The sequence below is a fragment of the Podarcis tiliguerta genome (genome assembly GCF_965153285.1).
Source record: "Podarcis tiliguerta genome assembly, chromosome: 2".
Lineage (NCBI taxonomy): Eukaryota > Metazoa > Chordata > Lepidosauria > Squamata > Lacertidae > Podarcis > Podarcis tiliguerta.
Genome location: NC_139535.1, coordinates 40,918,574 through 40,940,768, shown reverse-complemented (window position 1 = coordinate 40,940,768; position 22,195 = coordinate 40,918,574). Strand labels below are relative to the sequence as shown.

Here is a 22,195-nt window from a genome sequence, read left to right as displayed (position 1 = left end):
TAAGAGTAGCCCTGCTGTACCTGGGGGCTCACTGGATTCTAAGCTCTAAGGACTTCCCTCTCTGGGAGAGTTGGTGTGGTATAGATAATTCATAATAAGTAACGCATCAGAATTAATTAGTGGATAAACTGTTTGGCCTAGACCAGGGGAACCTGGCTCAATCCCTGTTCCTTAAGTTAAGTCAGTGTTCCTCAACTTAACGTGCTTCTCAAGCACATTCTGGTGATAAACTGGGGAGAAGCCTATGTACACCACCCTGACCATGAGGGAAAAGGGACCTGCGGAAAGGAGCTGCTGTTGAAGAGTTGTTCTGTTCTTAGACTTCAATGGTGAATCTGAGTGTTGTCCGGACTCCATTGCAGGGACATTGCTAGGTACTTCTAAGCACTCAGGGCATGTGGCCATTCCACAAATCTGCATAGAATTTGTGTGTGCTAATTTACATGCGCACGCACAGATGTAGGCCTCTGGTTAAAGCCTAGCTGTCCTCTAAACAAAGGGATTTTTTTAAAAAAAAGTAAGAGCTTAAAAAAAGCGGGGAAGAGGCAAGAAATCTGGAGCCCAGCACAAAAGATCCAGGACTTGGATCATTTGAGCTACCTGCTAACAACTTCCCTGCACAGGTGCAAATACTCTCCTTGGCCCTACTAACTTCCCTGTTTTCCCTTGTTCCAGGGAGAGCAAGGACCCGCAGGTCGTCCGGGTCCATCTGGCAGAGATGTAAGTATGGGTCTCTCCTTAGGCTCCGTAGCTGACCCTGCTGGAGAATCTAGACAGGAACCAACTGGTGATTCTAGCCCTCTGTATATGCCCATCTGGCTACTCCAGAATGTAGTTAGTACTACTGCAAGCGTAACTGGTATTGCCAGGGTGAGATCCATGGGTGTTGCCGTATTTGTGATGAATATGTTTCCCTTTGATTTTTTGGAACAGGGCTTGCAAGGGCCGCCTGGTCTTCGAGGAGAAAGGGTAAGGACTCTTTAAAACAATGAACAACTAAAACAATACGAGTGAAATAATTAACATATTTTGAACAGTAATCAAACGTTTCCGAAAATCTGGGTAAAAAGCCTTTGCATGTCTTCTGAATATGCCTAAAGTTGGGGCTAGGCACCCCCCCCCCCCGAGGTTGGGAGTTCCAGAGCCTGGTCACTGTCCCACAGACCTCTGAGGGCAGCCAGATTACCCACAAGGCCTACCCTGTGGATTTTAATTCCTGGGCTGGTCTCCTTTCCGAGGCTGGATAGAAATGTCACCACGTGGCTTGCCAGATTCATTGCGACCCCCTTGCTTTTGTAGTTCTAGGCAAGCGGGAAAACTGAGGCTCATCAAGCCCCTGAGAGACAGCTGGACATGAGCCACAAATTGCGCAGGCCTGGCCCACAGCATTCAGAATTCAGAAGGTCTAGTTGGTTCTCCTAGTCAAAAAAAGCTTGACAAATTCACTGAGGAGAACTGAGCTGTTTCCAGTGCTACTAATTGCATATATTGGTTAAATTCTGCTCTTTTGGCCACCTCATAATATCTTTCATGGTTCATAAATAATTGGCTCCTGGGGTGCTGATCCCCACTAGTGTGAGACAAGCGGGGTATTGAATCTGCATCGCTTGGTCTGGTGCCAATGAAGTCCCTAGTCCGAGTGAAACCTTTCTAAGAGGGTTTTGCTATTTTTGCTATACTTTCTGAACCTTCTTCCTCTGTCACTTCCTTCCACAGGGAGACCCAGGGGAACCTGGACTACCCGGGAAACCAGTAAGTGCCCCTTTGTTGAACCCACATAGTTGCACATGAATGACTACCGCATATTTTTGTGTGGGAGGAGGATAACTGTTGGTGAAAACCTTTCCAAACGCATCCTAGCTCTCTTTCCTAACCCCCCCAACCCCCGCCCTGCTGGTGGTTTTACAGTGGTGCCCCGCAAGACGAATGCCTCGCAAGACGGAAAACCCGCAAGACGAAAGGGTTTTCCATCTGCAGAGGCGCTTCGCAAGACGAATTTCCCTATGGGCTTGCTTCGCAAGACGAAAATTGACGAAAATTTTCGAGGGTTTTTCCCGCTCCAAAACCCCTTTTTCTGAATCGCTAAGCTGCTAAAAGCATTTTAGCAGCAAAACCGCTAATCCCCCAAGCCTTAAAAAGCCGTTTTTAGCCCTTAAAATGTCAATAGCACTAATAGCGCTACTCCGTCAATGGGCTTGCTTCGCAAGACGAAAAAAACGCAAGACGAAAAGACTCCCGGAACGGATTCTTTTCGTCTTGCGAGGCACCACTGTACTCCTGGGCTGGAAATAGTGGCCAATGTATAATCTCTCATCCCCTCTCCTTGAGGTAATAATAATAATAAATAATAAATTTTATTTATACCCCGCCCTCCCCAGCCAAAGCCGGGCTCAGGGCGGCTAACAACAATAAAAACAATCCGACATTCTAAAAACTTTCACCATAAAATCAATCAGAAACAAATTGATGGCAACCAGCAAGCAGGACCCTGTGCAGATTGCCAGAGGAGGGGGTCAGGCTGCGCCCTGACCAAAGGCCTGGTGGAACAGCTCTGTCTTACAGGCCCTGCGGAAAGATGTCAAGTCCCGCAGGGCCCTAGTCTCTTGTGACAGAGCGTTCCACCAGATTGGTGCCACAGCCGAGAAAGCTCTGGCTCTAGTTGAGGCCAGCCTAACCTCTCTGAGGCCTGGGACCTTCAGGATGTTTTTATTTGCAGACCGTAGGTTTCTCTGTGGGGCATACCAGGAGAGGCGGTTCCGCAGGTACGAGGGTCCTAGGCCGTATAGGGCTTTAAAGGTTAAAACCAGCACCTTAAACCTGATCCTGTACTCCACCGGGAGCCAGTGCAGCTGATATAGTACTGGATGAATGTGATCTCGCAGTGACGACCCCATAAGGAGTCTCGCTGCGGCATTCTGCACCCGTTGGAGTTTCTGGGTCAGTCTCAAGGGCAGCCCCACGTAGAGCGAGTTACAATAATCCAGTCTGGAGGTGACCGTCGCGTGGATCACAGTGGCTAGGTCAGGGCGAGAGAGATAAGGAGCCAACTGCTTGGCTTGGCGGAGATGAAAAAAAGCCGCCTTTGTTATAGCTGTAATCTGCGCCTCCATAGAGAGGGAGGTATTTCCACCTTCACATTAGCTACTGCAAGCAAATTGGGTAACTAGAAATTATGTTGTGTGCCATGTGTGAGAACGTGCATATAGCACCCCACAGAGGCACCTTGGTTGTTGCATGGATGGAAAACAGACGGGAGGCTTTTTATGCCACCTGCACCCCTTCACCATCTTGCACAGATGGAAAGCTTCATCACCTCCTCACCCTGAAGTGGGCAGATCCTGGCCTCCCTTCCTGCTTTGCGCACAGCTTGCAACCAGTGGGTAGGAAGTCCCTTTCCATGGGTTGATATTGTTAAAACTATACTCAGCAGGTTCTTCCCTTGTGTGTCTCTTCTAGGCTTCCAGTCAGTCAGGAATCAAAGGAGACAAGGTAACAGCATGGAAACATATCTGCTTCTCAGTAGGGACTTGCAAAGTCGGCAGTGTAGCTTAGAAACAACCCTGCTTACTATATATTCTTTTGGAGAAAACCACTGTGAATTAATTATTTCAAGCCCACCGTTGTGCCACACTCTTCTTTTTTCTGGTGGTTTCATCCCTCAATTTGGGTAGCGTCTTACAAAACAGCAGTGCTCATCTCCATTAATAGTATGGGAAGCAAGAGGTTGTCACTATTAACTACTGAAGCTGTGTTGCTATCTTCTTTCTTTAGGGGGAGAGGGGCCTTGTAGGACCAGAGGGGCCACCTGGACCCAGAGGAGATGCCGGGAGCAAAGGAGAGCGTGTGAGTGGTCAAGATGTCTCAGCGCATGCTGGGTGTGACGATGCAGTGTGCAGAACTTGATTCTTTTGACTCCAGAGTCTGGATTTCAAGCCAAACTGAGATGCTCACTGCTACAAAGTTTGTCAGGGATTATATACATTTCTGGACGGGACGCGGGTGGCGCTGTGGGTAAAACCTCAGCGCCTAGGACTTGCCGATCGCATGGTCGGCAGTTCGAATCCCCGCGGCGGGGTGCGCTCCCATCGTTCGGTCCCAGCGCCTGCCAACCTAGCAGTTCAAAAGCACCCCTGGGTGCAAGTAGATAAATAGGGACCGCTTACTAGCGGGAAGGTAAACGGCGTTTCCGTGTGCGGCTCTGGCTCGCCAAAGCAGCGATGTCACGCTGGCCACGTGACCCGGAAGTGTCTGCGGACAGCGCTGGCTCCCGGCCTCTTGAGTGAGATGGGCGCACAACCCTAGAGTCTGTCAAGACTGGCCCGTACGGGCAGGGGTACCTTTACCTTTACCTTATATACATTTCTGGACAGAAACCTAACAACTTTACTCTGAGAAGTAAAGGCGGGCTAGAAATCTGTTAAATAACAATCGTAGTAGATTTGTGTGGCCACCTATGAGGAAAGCAGATGCTATAAGGCCAAGCTAGAGAAAGTTGCAAAATTTACTCATTGTTTTGGTGGCAGGAAGCTGGGTGGGCAGAGCAGGATGGTGGTTCATCCTTGGTGGAGGTTACAGAGCTCCTTCCACCGGCTGCCTGTCCAGCCAAAACCGAAAACGAAAGATGGACTTCTCCCTCCATTCCACAAAACATTTTGCTCCACTTCAAACCTCTACCGTTTGAGATGATTAATGATGACTGTGCCCATCCAGTTAAGCAAGATCTGACTAATGGTTGAAACTCTCTTTTTATGACCATGTGATAAAAAGATAGTTCACTGCTACAGGTAATGAAATCCTGTGGAGTAAATACGATGTGAAATCAGTGTGCATGTTTTACATGGGGAATACATACATCACATCTCCTCAACTGGTTTTTATCCTGACATGGCTTTGTTTTTCCTTTTAGGGGCCGCCTGGACTTGGTGTCCCAGGCTCACCTGGTCCAAAAGGAGAGCAAGGGGACAGGGTGAGTCCTATCCTAATTTCCTAGATCTGTGTTCAGGCAATCAGCTGTGCACCAGGGCTCTGATGGTCCCCCTCTTTACTTTGAAGAAGAGGGATCTCTTCAGCCTCTGCTCTTTGATTTGACCCAATGGGCTGATGTCTGTGCAGTGCCTTGGTTCCCGCCTCTAGTAGGTTCAAAGCTTGCCAGCATTTGCACAAGCAGCAGATGTGAGTCATGTCTGCTCAGCCTGCTATATATTCATGGGGAAGGGTTAGGACTGTGCATCCGAAGAAGAGTTATTTTCCCCCTTTCCCCCATGGTGTTAGCCCTTACTTATCTGGAAGAGAATGTGGCCTCGCCCTCTGTAGGAGCCTCTGCTTTCCTGAGTGACGTAGAACCATATTAATTATCTGCTTCTTCCCTTCCAAAACAGGGGATTGTTGGTTTGACTGGCAAGACAGGTGCAAAGGTAATTATTGTGCTTTGGCTGAAGGGAGCAAAAGGGTGCTGATGAAGCCTGGGCTAGGCAAGTGGTGCTTGCATCATTATAATGTGTGTGTGTGTGTGTGTGTGAGAGAGAGAGAGAGAGAGAGAGAGAGAGACAGAGAGACAGAGAGAATGTAATGTGGAGATAAGGAACCAGTGAACCTCAAGGTGTTGCTGGATGACAACTCAGGTAATTCTTCATCATTGCTCATGCTGGCTGGGCCTGAGAGCTAAAGTCCCAGCTAGTGAGCTTCATAGCATAGCAGGAATCTCAACCGCCCCAGTTCAAGTCCCACACATTATCCTGGCTCTCAGAGAGTGGTTCTATGCAGGCTGAGTAGGCGCTGGGGGTAGAAGCACCTTTTAGCCTTTTCAGAGAGTGTTCCAGTGCCTGGTGGTCAGTTTGGGGCTCCTTTAGGATCCTGCATTATTTGTATTGATGTCATGTTCATTTCCTTGCCCAATGGTTCTCTTGCTTAGGGTGACCCGGGAGACCCAGGTGAGAGAGGAGAACCAGGAAGACCTGGACTTACCGGACAGATGGGTCAGAGAGGAAAAGAGGTAAGTAAGAGAAAAGAGACTTCACCTTTTTCAGACCTGGGATCTACCTTTAGCCTAAACTTGCATTTTGAGTACCAACCTTTTTTTAGCCATGCATTTGTATGTGACCATGCTGCTGGCCTGTTGCTTTAGATTGCAACAGGGCAAGGCATGAGCATACTTAACAAGTAGATTCATTTGAGGGTACTTAGGCTTTAACATGGGACCTGTTGAAGTTGTGGTTGTATTGTGGCGATAATAAGAAGGATGGAAACAACTTCTCTGCTGTGGATTCTTTGCTTCTAGGGTGAAAGAGGTGACAAAGGAGATGAAGGAACCCCGGTAAGTAAGAGCTTCTCAATTTGCCACCTCCCACTCTGATGTTCCTGCTTTTTCTTTTACTTACCAAAGGCAAAATGCCAAAATAAGATATTTATAGTCCACCAACTGTCCATTTCTTTAAATATAGCCTACATGTAATGTATGCAATAGGGATGTGGGTGGCGCTGTGGGTAAAACGTCAGCGCCTAGGGCTTGCCGGTCGCATGGTCGGCGGTTCGAATCCCCGCGGCGGGGTGAGCTCCCGTCTTTCGGTCCCAGCTCCTGCCCACCTAGCAGTTCGAAAGCACCCCTAAGTGCAAGTAGATAAATAGGTACCGCTTTAGAGCAGGAAGGTAAACGGCGTTTCCGTGTGCTGCGCTAGTGCTGGCTCGCCAGAGCAGCTTCGTCACATGGGCCACATGACCCGGAAGCGTCTCCGGACAGCGCTGGCCCCCGGCCTCTTAAAGTGAGATGGGCGCACAACCCTAGAGTCTGTCAAGACTGGCCCGTACGGGCAGGGGTACCTTTACCTTTTTAATGTATGCAATACCAAAATCATGTTCAAGTACTTAGCCCTCTCTCATTTCTTTCTCTCCCAAGGGTGAGCCAGGTCTACCAGGCAAACCTGGAGAGAGGGGTCTGCGGGTAAGTACAGTGGAAGCACTGCCCAAGCAGGTGATGTGTGGCATGAAGTTGGGAATTACTTCTAAGAAAAGTCATGGAGACATAGATGCAGGATGCTGTAAACACTGAAGCAGGGGAGTGGGGGTGAGATGACTTGCCAGCACTGACTTGCCATCCCTTCAGTGGCACAGCATAAAACTCCATCCTTTGAGCCTGGGCTTTGACATTGCAGAAGAGCTGCTGTGCAGTCTTTTGCTTCTTGTATGGGCCTAGCCTGGAAGGTTGACATATTAGCATAAGCCAGAGGTTTTCAACCTTTTTGGGTCCATGGCTCCCTTGACCAACTACATTCTTTCTGCGGCACCCCGTGGGACTCAGAAGCCCAGTTGTGTCACCCCTTGCCTGCAGAGCTGGCAGTCCCTCACTTGTGGAGTGTTTCCTCAGCCTCCTCTCTCCTCCCATCTCCTTGGGAGTCCTCTGAGCAGCCACAGCCGATGCCCCTGGTCTTTGAGCTGCTTCCCCTGCCCCAAAGAGAGGTGCGTCCTCATACTGCCCCACAGGGCCCTGGGAAACACCCCCTGGCCAGCCCCAGAGGCATCATTCACCTGGGGATCCTGTAGCCAGGGCTGTTGCAACAAACAGCTGTGCAAGCCTTTGGGAGGCAGAGATGCAAGAGGGCATCAGAGGAGGGAGGGAAGGAAAGAGGGACAGAGTCCAGTGTTGCCTGCAGAACTCGCTTGACCATCATTCAAGGCACCCCGAGGTGCCATGCCACACTAGTTGAAAACCACTAGCATAAGCAGTGCTGATTGGTGGTGTTCACAGGGTGGAGGTGGCCTGCAGCCTGAAGGTTTGGAATCTATTGATCCTCCTTGTTCCTTAGATGAAGTTGGAGGATTTCCTTTTCATCACAGCATTGAATTCCTCAGCCCTCTGATTGCCCCCTAGTTCCACAAGGCAATGCCCCAGGCCTTTCCCAGTGTATTGGCTACCTGATAATGTTCTGATTATTTTCGTTTCTTTTTCACATTGCAGGGTCTGCCAGGAACCCGAGGGCTCCCTGGCGAGAAGGGGGACCAAGGCGACCCAGGTGAAGACGGGAGAAATGTAAGAGCCCATTGTGCACCCCTTGACTTGGTTGCAGCACCCACCTACCCCAGGCTTGCTTTTACTATGTTGCTTCTTCTCTTTGCAGGGCAGTCCTGGAGCACCAGGGTCAAAGGGCGACCGAGGAGATCCTGTGAGTAGCTGTGCTTTTCCCACTAAGGGCTGCTCTAGCCAATCTATGTTGTCTGCTTGAGATCTTGCCCAGAGGCCTAGGCCTTGCTGTGGGGCTCCAGATGAGAACGGACAGGTCCATGGTTCCTGGCACCAAACAGGGCTGCAAAACAAACATATTATCTTAATACAGAGCCACCCAGAATGGCTGGGGCAACCCAGTCAGGTGGATGGGGTACAAATAAAATTAGTATTAGTATTATTACAACAACAACAGCAAGCTGCCTCCATGTTTCTTCCTGACCATGGGAACTTCCAGACACACAGATCCTTGTATAAAATAGATGCAGTGAACATTCAAAACCTCCCAGCAGTGCCCTTACAGGGGCTGGCTTTTGCTCTCCGCACGCCTCGTTCAAATCTATTTCCCTTCCTTGTGTCCACACTGGGAAGCCGAGTCTCCTGTGCCCCCCAAGCTCTTGGCCTACACAAGTTCTGGCTCCTTTCTGTTTCCTTGAGTGCTCAGTGTGGCATGCTCCAGTGCCATCTGTTTGCGGTCACATCCCAAAGGTTTTTGGCACTGAAGATGAAACCTGTTGTCGCACTTCTTCACATCACACTAATAAGGGCAAATCCTGGCAAGGGGTGCTTCGTATTCTTCATATGTTGATGCTGGAGTTGGCAGCCTGCCTCCTAGGGAAATGACTCTGAAGGCTAATGATGCAGCAGCCTTGCTGGGGCTCAATATCTGATCAGTGCCTGGATGGCAAATCACCTGGGAAAGCTTCCTAAAATCCTACCATGGAAGAAAGGCAGGATATAAATGGCATTAATCATCCAAGCAGAGGAGGCTGAACTAGCTGGCCATCTCTGAACACCCAGCCCTTCTTGACTACATGTCCAGCATTACCTCTCTGAAAGAAATCTGGAGCCCTCAATGCCCGCTGGAGATACAGGAACGTGTGCTTTTTATAGGGACTCCCCATCCTCCTTACTAACAAATGTGATGTTTATCTTTGCTCTTGCCTGGGACATAATGCTGAATCTTTGTTTTCCTTTCTTCTTCCCACTTACCCCCTTCCCCTTGCAGGGTCAGCCTGGACCCCCAGGCCAGACAGTAAGTTCCACGTTTCCCTCCCCAGAGGCAGTATTTTGCTTTGGCTCTGACTTTGCAAGTGTCTAACATACCCCTCTTCTTTTCTGCTCTGCAGGTTGGTACGGGACCTGGAGGAGGAGGGCAAAAAGGCGAGAAGGTGAGTAATCCAGCTCCAAGATCCCATCCGCCCCACCTGCTGGCGGGAAGATGGCGGGCTCTGGACTGCGGGCATTCTTGGTGGGAGCGGAAATCCCAACAGTTATGTCCTGCAAAGAGATGCTCCCTAGGGGCTAGACTAGACAGAACTTTGAATGTCTTTGCATTTAACATGGTGTCAGAGACACGGCCGGCAGAGAGGAATCTGCAGAGGGGGAGGAAGAGGCAGAGGAAAACAGAAGCTTGATTCTTTCTCACAACGAAAGGGAGATAAGCCCTCCTCGCTCTGGAATGCTGCCTGTATGTTTTCGCAGCAGCACAGAGATGAAGGAGCAGGAGGCAGGTGGTAGGAGGGGGTTGGATTCAACTCCAGAGGAATTGGCTGCACCTGAGTCTCCAAGAAGTAGGAGGTGTAGCAAACGATTAGAACAAAGGAAGACCAGCAGGAAGGCGTATTATCTGGCCTTGGAAGGGGCCAGAAGTCAGTCAAGTCAACTGACTCCGACAGTGAGGAATGAGTTGTGAAAAGCTTGGATTGCTGAAAACCTGTTATTGCTAAATAAACCTCAACTAGTGTTCCATGTCTTGTGTCAGAGAAGTGCTAAACCTGACACATGGAGGGTGTTTTTCATAAAATAAATGCAAATAGAATCAATGAGGGGAGCTGATAAATAATCAAGACCACAGGAGGTATATTGGGGGGGGGGATTAACCCTCCCCCTTCCCCCTGTACTACAATCCTCTGCTCTTTACACAGGGAGGAAATCCCATATGGGCATATGAGCATCATGTCCAGTCTGACCCTCAGAGAAATCAGTCACCCTTGGGCATTCTTCAGAAATAGTTATGTGGATATCGGTTAATGAGAAGGGAGGGCATGCCGTTGTTGTTTCCTCACCCACTGCACCCCTGTTTCCTTTACAGGGGGAGCCAGGGGACCCTGGAGAAGATGGAATGAAAGGTGTCAAAGGAGATGCTGGTTTACCTGGCCTGCCAGGAGAACGGGTAGGTGCCAGTTCATTGGAGTTATATCTGAGGATGCCCAAAACCTCATCAAGCTAAAACTGAGGCAGTGTAGAGCAGCCATTGGAGAAGAAACAAGCTTTGGACATAAAGGGGATGAAGGGCAGGTCTTTAGGTTTGGAATGGCTTCATCGCCTGTTGTTTACGGCAGGGATTGCTGAACTTTTTGGGGCCTGTGTCTCATCTTTATCGGGAGAAACCACACACCACAATCTGTTCTGTTGGCTACAGCAGAATGCTTCTACCAATTTCAACAGGATAAGACCACTGTGGGGGCACTTGGGTGCCTGTGGGGGCACATGGGGGCCTGTGGGTGCCATCTTGGCCACTCGTGTTTATGGTTTTCTCTGTACACTGCTTTGAGTAGGAAGGGTTGGTGCATCAAAGCAAAAGGTCATCATCACGCCTTAGAGAGGGTAATGTGTAGCAATGAGGGATAATCTCAGGGGTAAGTGACTTAGTAGTGGATAGCAGGTGGCTCCCAGGGGCATATTTCTCCTTGCCAAATGGGCCCTGGCTAGCCTTACTTCTAATGACCTTCCAGCGGCAGTCAATGGCATTTTTATTTAGACAAGTCTCTGGCCCACAAGCTGACTTGTAAATACGTTTGAACTGATTTTAAACTGGAGTGCTGTTGTTGATGTTTTAACCTGCCTTGTTTCTGAGTGTATTATTTTGCTGCTTTATTTATCACATTTTATTATATTTGTATGACTGAGAACCCTTGGGTGGAAAGACAAGGTCTGTTGGCCTAAATGACCTAAAAATTTCTAAACGTCAGCCAGACACTCCCTTCTCACACTCTTTTTGCCCCTCTCTTGCAGGGAATTGAAGGCTCCAGAGGTGTCCCTGGAGTTCGTGTAAGTCTTTTTCTGTCTGCTTTGAGTGTCCTGCTCCCCGTATGATTTCTGGAGAGCTTAATTCCCAGCTCTGCGTGGTTCTTTGCAAACTGAGCACGTGCTCATCTCTTTCATTTTGCAGGGTGACCCCGGAGACCGAGGTCCTGTGGGAGAGAAGGTAAGAGAGCTCTGACGTTTCGGATGCTAGAGGTGAGGGTGAGAACCATGGAAACTCACTGTATTTATCATCCTCCCAAGTAAATGCTGTACCCACTTCTATCCACAATAGCAACAGCTTGTTTCCTTTTTTAAAAAGAAAGCTGAGGTTTTCTCTGATACCAATTTTTGTTTCGGATAGCGAATTTTGGATTTAAATGGAGAAATTATAAAATAGCTACAACTTTATACACTAATGCAGTGCACTTCTTCTGTGGTTCTTGCTGCCACTGTCTCTGATATTTCTCAGTACCTTAGGAGCTTTATGGAGCCACTGAAATTATGACTGATGACAAACAATAGTGGCAGAGATCCCACAGCCCTAATTCTGCAGATAAGCCTCTGCGTAAAGATAAAGGGACCCCTGACCATTAGGTCCAGTCGTGGCCGACTCTGGGGTTGCGGTGCGTATCTCGCTCTATAGGCCGAGGGAGCCGGCATACAGCTTCTGGGTCATGTGGCTAGCATGACTAAGCTGCTTCTAGTGAACCAGAGCAGCGCACAGAAACGCCGTTTACCTTCCCGCTGGAGCGGTACCTATTTATCTACTTGCACTTTGTTGTGCTTTCGAATTGCTAGGTTGGCAGGAGCAGGGACCGAGCAACAGGAGCTCACCCCGTTGCGGGGATTTGAACTGCCGACCTTCTGATCAGCAGGTCCTAGGCTCTGTGGTTTAATCCACAGCGCCACCCGCGTCCCAAGCCTCTGCCTACTGTCTCTTAAAGATCAGAGGCTTTTTCACAGCTGCCTTTGACTGTACAGAGGCTTATCTCCAGTCTTGGTGATGGGAGATACAACTGTCAAATAGCAGGCAGAGGCTTATCTCTAATCTTAGCGCTAGGCAACACACTGCTAAGATTGAAGATAAGCTAATGTCTTGTCTTAGTGCTGTGGTGCTTAGTGCTAAGACTGGAGATAAAGGATCTCTTGTCTCCAATCTTAGCACTTAGTGCTTAGACCAGAGATAACAGAGCTTCATGCGAAATGTCAGGTGACAGACAGGTGGGCATGGCTTGCACAATTAAGCCCATGGGCTAGAGGTTTTCCAAAGATTCATGGCATACAAAACTTTCCCCACAGCTCCCATTCTTCCTGCTTGCCGCCTTCCAGAGCACTGTGGTCCAGAACACTGGGCACTCACTCTCATTTAATTCTCCTGCAGGGTGACCGAGGCCCTCCAGGGCAAGATGGCCGGAATGGGTTAGATGGGAAGCCTGGTCAAACAGGACCTGCAGGCCCAAGGGTAAGTGTAATGCTTGGTAAAAGATACAATTTGCAGGTATAGCTAAGCCACAGTAGGACTGTGTCATTGTCCGCCCAGTCAGCTGTTCTGTGAGTTGCTCTAAAGACCATACATAGAGTGATTAGGACAGGCAGCCATTTTGTAGCATTTGCCGTCTGCCTTAGCAGCACGTCTATAATATGGAAGCTGAGTTGATGGAGGGTGATCTTTTGGCCCCAAATTAGAAGAAGTCCTCAGAGTGTTTATTGGACCAGATTAATTGGTGCAGGAGAAAACTTTTGACTTTCACAGCAGTCTGCATTAGGCGGAATGTGATTCTGACCAGTGTTGAGAGCTTTCTAATGTGAAAGCTTGTACACTCCTTAACAAGCCTAATTTAGTTTTAATTGGATCTCATTGTGTCACCTTAAAAAGGGAAGTAAACACATTTGCCCAAGTAGTAAATGTACTCTTATAGATTCCTAAATGAACCTCTTGTTTTGCTCTAGAACCAGACCTGACTTTAAACGTAGGAAGAGAGATGTTTCTGTGAAAAAACAGACTTTTTGCCTCTCCAGCACTGTGTGTAGAGAAATTGGGGGGTCAGGGGTCAGGTACCAATAAATATTAGCTGTTGCAAATAAAATAACAATGATGTGATTATACCTGCCTCTGGGGCTTGTTTAAAGTATCTTACCATCTTAGACATGAAATAAATAAATAGTGTGCATCTCCTGCACACTAGATTCTAAGTTTGCTGTATGCCTGGCTCTCGATCACATCCACGTCTTATTTCCCCCCCAGGGTGATCCTGGGAAGCAGGGCGATCCTGGCAGAGATGTAAGTATGGGTACCTCACATCAGGCTACGTGAGTTTTGAGCTCAAATGCTGATACTTTCTCTTGCAATCCCGTTTCAAAAGTGGGGTCCTACTTAGAAGCTGAAATCTTGCAGCAAGTCCATCATTTACTGTTTCTCCATCTCCTTAGCCTGCTTGAGCACAGCTCTTGGCCTTTCTTCTTGTCAATGATTAGCACTTAAACACCTTAAGGTAGTCTTCAGGGACTACAGAAAACCCTGGATGTGATGGAGTTGGTCTATTTTAATTTTCTTCTTTCTGATCATAGTGCAGTCTGTATAGAGTCCCGTTGTCTTACCCATCCTAAAGGGTGCTTCGCATTCTCTTTCCACACTGTGAGAGACTTCTTAATCTCAGCTACCAAGCATCTTATGAAGAGTTGGGTCTCTCTTCTGCTTTGCAGACTAACAGGGGTCTACTTCTCACCTCTTTGCCTCCCCCCCCCCTTTTGCAGGGTCTTGCAGGTCTGCGTGGCGAGCAGGGTCCTCCTGGAGCAAGTGGCCCCCCAGGACCTCCAGGATTGCCTGTGAGTAATGTGCTTAAGCATGAAGGATGGTATTCTGCACCCACTGATAGTATCGTGCAGCTGATCCCTGATCATACACACCCAACATCATACTTCCCTGTAGTGGCTCTTGTTATGAAGTTGCTCTTCTTCTGTGTCCTAACCTGTATGTCAGTTTTTACATGATTGTATTGTATGTCAGTTTTTGTTGATTGCTCTCCTAAAAGACAAAGTCCAGCAACTGGAGGAACGTGTAGCTACGCTCCAAAGAATTAGAGAGCTGGAGCTCTTCTTGGAAGCAACAGAGCACACCGTCTCCACCAAGGAGGAGACAGGGGACTCCCCTGAGGAGGCGGCTAGTTCACCAACACAGGAGCCCGATATGTGGAGAAACGTGACTCAAAGAAGTAGGAGGCCCAGGGTTCGCTCTGATTGTCTAGAAATACACAATCGCTTTGAGGTCCTCTCCCCTAGCATGGAAGACGAAGAGCAGACTCCATTTGAGGATCTCTCCCTCATTACAGTCGATCACGTATATGAAGATGAGCAGCAAAGTCAGTCCTCAGGGAATGTGCAGGCGACCTTGGAACAGACCGCTCACGGAAGAACCCTGACCAAACCTAAGAGAAGGCGTGTAGTGGTGATAGGGGATTCCTTACTGAGGGGAACAGAAGCAGTGATCTGTGGGCCTGACAAGATGTCTCGGGAAGTGTGCTGTCTCCCCGGGGCCAAGATCCAAGATGTAACTGAACGACTGCAAGGAATCATAAAACCCACTGACAAATACCCCTTCCTCTTGGTTCATGTGGGAACCAATGACACTGCAAGCAATAGCCTCCAGAAGATCAAAAGAGACTACGAGGCTCTGGGCAGGAAATTGAAGCAATTAAATGCACAAATCGTCATCTCATCTGTCCTCCCAGTTGAACGACGGGGCCCAGGGAGAGAGAGGAAAATAGTGGAAGTAAACAGCTGGCTTCGCAAATGGTGTAAACAGGAACGGTTTGGATTCTTAGATCACGGACTGCAGTTTCTTGAGGATGGACTTCTTGCAAGCGATGGGCTGCACCTCACAACGGTTGGGAGGAATGTTTTTGCCAAAAAACTAAGAAACCTCATCAGGAGGGCTTTAAACTGACTAATGCGGGGGAGGGAGACAGTGCTCCTGAAGGTAGGAGTCTATTAATTGATGAAGATGATCATCCAAATGTCATAGACCAAATGGAGCAAACAGCAAGCAGACCTAGTGGTGGGAGGAAAAAATCCTTAAATAAGAGACACGGGGGAATGACTAATGGACTTCAATGTCTGTACACTAATGCACAAAGCATGGGAAATAAACAAGATGAGCTTGAGCTCTTGGTACAGCAAACTAAATATGACATAATAGGCATCACTGAAACCTGGTGGGATAAGTCCCACGATTGGAATGTAAAAATGGAGGGATACAATCTATTTCAGAGAAACAGACCAGACAAGAAAGGAGGAGGAGTGGCGTTATATGTCAGGGATGTGTATACCTGTGAAGAGATCCAAGATTTAGAACCTCAAAGCCAAAGTGAGAGCATTTGGGTCAAAATTAAGGGAGAGAAGAATAATAGTGACCTCATTGTGGGAGTTTACTATAGATCCCCAAGCCAAACGGAGGACATAGATGATGCCTTCCTGGAACAGATGGCCAAGCATGCAAAAGGAAGGGAGATAGTAGTAATGGGGGACTTCAATTACCCAGATATTTGTTGGATGTCAAACTCAGCCAAGAGCATAAGGTCAAACAGATTCCTCACTGGCCTTGCAGACAACTTCATTGTCCAGAAAGTGGGAGAAGCAACAAGAGGAACAGCCATTTTAGATCTGGTCCTAACCAATGTCGATGACCTGGTTAATGGGGTAGAAGTGGAAGGATCATTAGGCGCAAGTGATCATGCTCTTCTGAAGTTTACTATACAACGGAAAGGAGCAGCCAAGCATACTAGGACTCAATTTCTTGACTTTAAGAAAGCCGACTTCATAAAACTTAGGGAAGTGCTGGGTGAGATCCCATGGACAGTAATACTAAAAGGAAAGGGAGTTCATGATGGCTGGGAGTTTGTTAAGAGGGAGATAGTAAAAGCACAACTTCAGGCAATACCAATGAGACGGAAACATGGAAGGTGCCTAAAGAAGCCAGGGTGGCTATCTAAAGAACTTTTAACTGAGTTAAGATTAAAAAAGGATGTGTACAAAAAATGGAAAAGGGGGGAAACCACCAAAGAGGAATTCAAACAAATAGCCAGCACGTGTAGACACAAAGTCAGAAAAGCTAAAGCACAGAATGAACTCAGGCTTGCTAGAGAGGTTAAAAGCAACAAAAAAGGCTTCTATGGGTATGTTCGTAGCAAAAGGAAGAACAAAGAAACAGTGGGGTCACTCAGAGGAGAAGATGGTGAAATGCAAACAGGGGACACAGAAAGGGCTGAACTCCTCAATGCCTTCTTTGCCTCAGTCTTCTCCGATAAAGAAAACAATGCCCGACCTGAAGAATTTGGAGGAAATGATTCAGCAGAGGAAACACAGCCCAGAATAACTAAGGAGATAGTACAAGAATACTTGGCTAGTTTAGATGTATTCAAGTCTCCAGGGCCAGATGAACTGCATCCAAGAGTATTAAAAGAACTGGCAGATGTGATCTCAGAACCACTGGCAGTCATCTTTGAGAATTCCTGGAGAACAGGCGAAGTCCCGGCAGACTGGAGGAGGGCAAATGTTGTCCCTATTTTCAAAAAGGGGAAAAGAGAGGACCCAAATAATTACCGCCCAGTCAGTCTAACATCAATACCAGGGAAGATTCTGGAGCAGATCATTAAGCAAACAATCTGTGAGCACCTAGAAAGGAATGCTGTGATCACCAATAGTCAGCATGGATTTCTGAAAAATAAGTCATGTCAGACGAACCTGATCTCATTTTTTGACAGAATTACAAGCCTGGTAGATGAAGGGAACGCAGTGGATGTAGTCTACCTTGATTTCAGCAAGGCATTTGACAAGGTGCCCCATGATATTGTTGTAAAGAAGCTGGTAAAATGCGGTCTTGACTATGCTACCACTCAGTGGATTTGTAACTGGCTGACTGACCGGACCCAAAGGGTGCTCATCAATGGTTCCTCTTCATCCTGGAGAAGAGTGACTAGTGGGGTGCCACAGGGTTCTGTCTTGGGCCCGGTCTTATTCAACATCTTTATCAACGACTTGGATGATGGACTCAAGGGCATCCTGATCAAATTTGCAGATGACACCAAACTGGGAGGGGTGGCTAACACCCCAGAAGACAGGATCACACTTCAAAACGACCTTGACAGATTAGAGAACTGGGCCAAAACAAACAAGATGAATTTTAACAGGGAGAAATGTAAAGTATTGCACTTGGGCAAAAAAAATGAGAGGCACAAATACAAGATGGGTGACACCTGGCTTGAGAGCAGTACATGTGAAAAGGATCTAGGAGTCTTGGTTGACCACAAACTTAACATGAGCCAACAGTGTGACGCGGCAGCTAAAAAAGCCAATGCAATTCTGGGCTGCATCAATAGGAGTATAGCATCTAGATCAAGGGAAGTTATAGTGCCACTGTATTCTGCTCTGGTCAGACCTCACCTGGAGTACTGTGTCCAGTTCTGGGCACCACAGTTCAAGAAGGACACTGACAAACTAGAACGTGTACAGAGGAGGGCAACCAAAATGGTCAAAGGCCTGGAAACAATGCCTTATGAGGATCGGCTAAGGGAGCTGGGCATGTTTAGCCTGGAGAAGAGGAGGTTAAGGGGTGATATGATAGCCATGTTCAAATATATAAAAGGATGTCACATAGAGGAGGGAGAAAGGTTGTTTTCTGCTGCTCCAGAGAAGCGGACACGGAGCAATGGATACAAACTACAAGAAAGAAGATTCCACCTAAACATTAGGAAGAACTTCCTGACAGTAAGAGCTGTTCGACAGTGGAATTTGCTGCCAAGGAGTGTGGTGGAGTCTCCTTCTTTGGAGGTCTTTAAGCAGAGGCTTGACAACCATATGTCAGGAGTGCTCTGATGGTGTTTCCTGCTTGGCAGGGGGTTGGACTCGATGACCCTTGTGGTCTCTTCCAACTCTATGATTCTATGATTCTATGATTCTATGATTTGATAAGAGGAATAGTGAGTTTGCAGGACGATCAAAGAGAAGCTGCTTTGCTGTTTTTAAGGACAGTCAATGGGTGGTACATTTAAGAGTGGACCTGCACCTGGAGGAAAGGTGTGCTTTCGGACGACCCGGGCATTGCTTTGGGTTGAATGCAACTTTCTGCAGCATATTTGTACTAGATTGCCTCTGTTATGTATCTGCACAGGCTGTAGTGCAGATTGCATTGGTCTTTAGCGCATCAACCCTAGCAGCCAACATTTGGCCAATCCACAGTTTTACATCGTGTAATCGCAGCCTTGATACACAATTCTCTGAGCAGCATGGCCTGTACAGAAACTGGGACATTTTAACATCTCCTGGAAAGGTCTCCCTTTCCCCTTCCTCCTTTTGAAATTGTTATGTTTAAATCTTTTTTCACTGAAGAATGAAAGCTAGGGTAGAATGAATGAAGGGTGATCTTGTGCTCTGTTGATGCAGATTCAAATCCCAGTTTGTTTACGGTGACCTTGGGCAGTTCAGTGTCTGGGTTCCCTCTCTTGGCTCACAACTTGCATTTCTTTTCCAGGGCAAGCCTGGCGATGACGGCAAACCTGGGCTGAATGGGAAGAATGTGAGTGATGGGCCTGACCCCCATCCCCTGCTGGAGAAGTGGGGCTTCAGGCCTGACAGGCAAGGGATTGTATTGGTGGGGTGGAAGTGTGGGTGACTGAAAGAGCACTTTTTATCAGATATTGCAGCAAATGGGAAGATCAGAGCGGTTGGTCTCTAAGCAGACCTTGGAGCAGTAACATAGATGTGACATTTTATTTTTCCAGGGTGAAGATGGGACTCCAGGAGAAGATGGGAGGAAGGTAAATGCCCTATATGTTTTCCTAGTATGTTAGTCAAACCTCCTCCTGCTAGCCAGCCTACTTGCAGCCTATCAGAAAGCAGGGTGGGCATTATGATGAAACAAACCCCTCATCAGAGGTACCATTATTTCCAGCATGACCACCATCCTTCTGTAGCTCATAGCAGCCACTTTGCATTGAGAGTGTCAGTGAGCTGTGCAGTGATGAGTGTAAGGCAGCAGCCGCCGGTGCGGTGGGGCAGAGCTGCCCTTCCAACACTGGTTTTGCTGAAGCTTACCTGGACTGGGCTGAAGCAAGGCAGGTTGGCAGCAAGGTTGGGACAGTACAGGTACATGGGCAGAGGCAATCTGGCACTCCCACCACAACCCTGACCTGCCACCACCCTGCAGGGATACTAGTCTGGAGAGTGCAGCACCTCTTCACCACTTGAACTGCTATTAGGTGTAGCAGGGATCCAAGGAAGCGTGGACCTCTCTGTTTAAGGAATACCAAGAGTAGGAAGGCATGGCCCAATCCTGTCTGTACTGCACAATGGTAATTTCAATGATAAAATCTTGTTTTCATTTTTCCTATTTAGGGGGACAAAGGTGAAGCTGGAGCGTCCGGCCGAGATGTAAGTACCATTGCCTTTGAAAGGTGGTATTATTATTATTCCCAAACAACTTTAAATTTTAAAGAAAAGAATCTCACATCAGGTTAAAACGCCACATAAAACATTCCAGAATAAAACATTACTGAAGAACATCAAATATGAAGTATATATTCAAAGCAGCGTCATTAAAACATTACCTTAAACATTTAAAAAGAAAACATTATTTGAAGGATGTCAAATATAAAATGCATGTTTAAAACAATTAACAAGAGAATAAAATATTATCTTAAGCATAAAACAAGTTTGCCGGTATCCCCACCTCGGCTAGCGGTATCCATTAGGTGCCTGTGCCTCTTGGGCAACTAGATCACAGGCAGTGCTGCCAACTACAAAATGCAATTGTATTTTCCCAGCAATAAATGAACAATATGCTTTGCATGCTGGGTAGCTCTCCCATAAACAGCTCAGGAACCAGACCCTGTGATCATCATCTGAGGCCCTTCTTTGTGTGCCTCCCCCATGCAAATTCTGGAGGTTGACAACATGAGAACAGGCCTTTCCTGTGGTGGCTCCCCGTGTGTGGAATGCTCTCCACAGGGAGGCTCACCTGGCACCTTCATTATTCACTTTGAGGCATGAGGTGAAAACGCCTCTCTTCAACCAGGCCTTTGGCTGATTAACATTCTGTGGCTTTTTAAATGTGTTTGTGGAAGAGGAAATATTGGTTTGTTTCTGTTTTATTATGTATTTTGTGTTCTCGCATTGTATTTTTCTGTTGTGAACTGCCCTGGGATCTTTGGATGAAGGGTGGTACACAAATTTAAATAATAATAACAATAATAATATCAATGTTATTGGGGGAAGATGTCTGAATCCCATGGGCCAGATTCAATTAAATAGTTGCGCTACTGGGAGGCAGCCCCCCGAGTCCCAATAGTGCAATGGGGCTTTTCTTCCTGTGTGCACCTTCTCCCACCAAATCACTTTTAGGAGATTGAGAGAAGTCAACTTGGGGGCATCACAGGGAGATTATTCTATCTAGCAAGCAAAAATGCTCGTGGTGACTGAACAATCATAGCAGCGCAATGTTGAATTCCTCCCCATGCAATACTTAAGCCTCTGTTTGTTCATGCGTTTATTCTTTACACACTGACAGTATAGGAAAAGCCCTGTGGCTGCAGCTGGGCATTGGGTGGGATTGTCAGCCTCAGCTCCTCTATTACTCAAAACTTACTGCTTTTCATGTCACTGTGACCTGACCGATAAGTTGATATTTTTTATTTAAGATGCTATCTGAGTTTGAGGCACAACCTGACCCTGAGGATATAGCTACATCCTCCAGATTTTTTGGGGGGGGGACCTAAAAAGGAATCATTAGAAATTACAGGGTTTCTGGGACCTTTAGACAGGTATTTGCAGGCACTGGCATTCAGAGGTTTTACCTCCACTGCCGGAAGCAGTTTGCCTCAGAACCCCAGTTGCTGGGAATGACATATGGGGAGAGTTCGGTTGCACTCGGACTCTGCTTGCAGGCTTCCCCCAGGCATCTGGTTGCCACTCTGGACTAAATGGGTCTAGGGCATAGCTGTCAACTTTTCTCTTTTCTTACGAGGAATCCTATTTGGAATAAGGGAATTTCCCTTTAAAAAAGGGAAACGTTGACAGCTATGGTCTTGGGCTCGCTCCAGGAGGGTTCTTGTGTTCTGAAGGAACACAGGCTGTCAAGCAGTGCAGATTAGAGAGAGTACTAGAAAATTACTGAGGGGAAGCTGTAGTTAATTATTAGAGCTTCATTTTCTTCTTTTTTTAAAATTGTGTGTGTATAAAATATGCACACATTGGGCTTTTCTCCCTTTTTTGGTAACGTACTCTACAATATGAAGTACCAGTACCTCTTTTTTTGCTGCCCCTGGCAGCCATTTTGTGCTGACGCCCACAGCACTTCTATCAATATATGAGTACTGATGCACCTCATTCACACACTCCCCCCCCCAAAAAGCACAATATATATGTGTGTGTGTGTGTAGTAAATTGCTATTAGATGCCTCATGAGAAGAAATTAATCAATGAGATTGTTGATCATGAAAATAGTAAATAAATAAAGGATCCCGGTGAATCCCCAGCACCAATGAGCTTAAAAGGGCCTCAGGCAGCAGGGCTGAGAAACCTGCGAAGCCACTGCCAGTCAGGAAAAGCCAGATGGACTCTGTATAAGGCACCCCCTTCTGTATTACGTGTCACTGCATATGTTCTTTGCTGGCAGGGTCGTGAAGGTGTGAAAGGAGAGCGAGGGACCATTGGGCCTCCAGGCCCCCCAGGGCCACCGGGTATTCCTGGCATGCCAGGGCAAGTTGGTCCTCCAGGCCAGGTGAGTAGCCTCCTCACGCATAATGAGCACCACATTATTTTTGCCAGCTTCACCAGCAGAAAAGGGCGGACTCTCTCGGGATGCTGAACCGAGAGCAGAATTAGTGCTGTTTAGTGTGAAAGGCAAGCCACAGTTGGTCTATCTGCCTTCTGCCCTACCAGTCCCAGTGGGCACCACTG

The 22,195-nt window shown here is 47.5% G+C and overlaps 1 protein-coding gene across 5 annotated transcripts in view; it reads left to right on the top strand.

Annotated features, from left to right (window-relative positions):
• The window catches only part of COL7A1 (collagen type VII alpha 1 chain), a 105,422-nt gene that overhangs the window by 43,513 nt on the left and 39,714 nt on the right, over positions 1-22,195 (top strand). For all 5 annotated transcript variants that reach the window (XM_083419176.1, XM_083419175.1, XM_083419177.1 and 2 more), the window contains 24 exons: positions 676-720; positions 934-969; positions 1,717-1,752; positions 3,457-3,489; positions 3,772-3,843; positions 4,907-4,966; positions 5,379-5,414; positions 5,912-5,992; positions 6,278-6,313; positions 6,893-6,937; positions 7,952-8,023; positions 8,112-8,156; positions 9,225-9,251; positions 9,346-9,387; positions 10,311-10,391; positions 11,234-11,269; positions 11,391-11,426; positions 12,627-12,707; positions 13,491-13,526; positions 14,000-14,071; positions 18,771-18,815; positions 19,021-19,056; positions 19,634-19,669; positions 21,912-22,016. In XM_083419176.1, the coding sequence (XP_083275302.1) occupies positions 676-720; positions 934-969; positions 1,717-1,752; positions 3,457-3,489; positions 3,772-3,843; positions 4,907-4,966; positions 5,379-5,414; positions 5,912-5,992; positions 6,278-6,313; positions 6,893-6,937; positions 7,952-8,023; positions 8,112-8,156; positions 9,225-9,251; positions 9,346-9,387; positions 10,311-10,391; positions 11,234-11,269; positions 11,391-11,426; positions 12,627-12,707; positions 13,491-13,526; positions 14,000-14,071; positions 18,771-18,815; positions 19,021-19,056; positions 19,634-19,669; positions 21,912-22,016 (1,230 nt within the window). The remainder of the gene's footprint in view (positions 1-675; positions 721-933; positions 970-1,716; positions 1,753-3,456; positions 3,490-3,771; positions 3,844-4,906; positions 4,967-5,378; positions 5,415-5,911; positions 5,993-6,277; positions 6,314-6,892; positions 6,938-7,951; positions 8,024-8,111; positions 8,157-9,224; positions 9,252-9,345; positions 9,388-10,310; positions 10,392-11,233; positions 11,270-11,390; positions 11,427-12,626; positions 12,708-13,490; positions 13,527-13,999; positions 14,072-18,770; positions 18,816-19,020; positions 19,057-19,633; positions 19,670-21,911; positions 22,017-22,195) is intronic.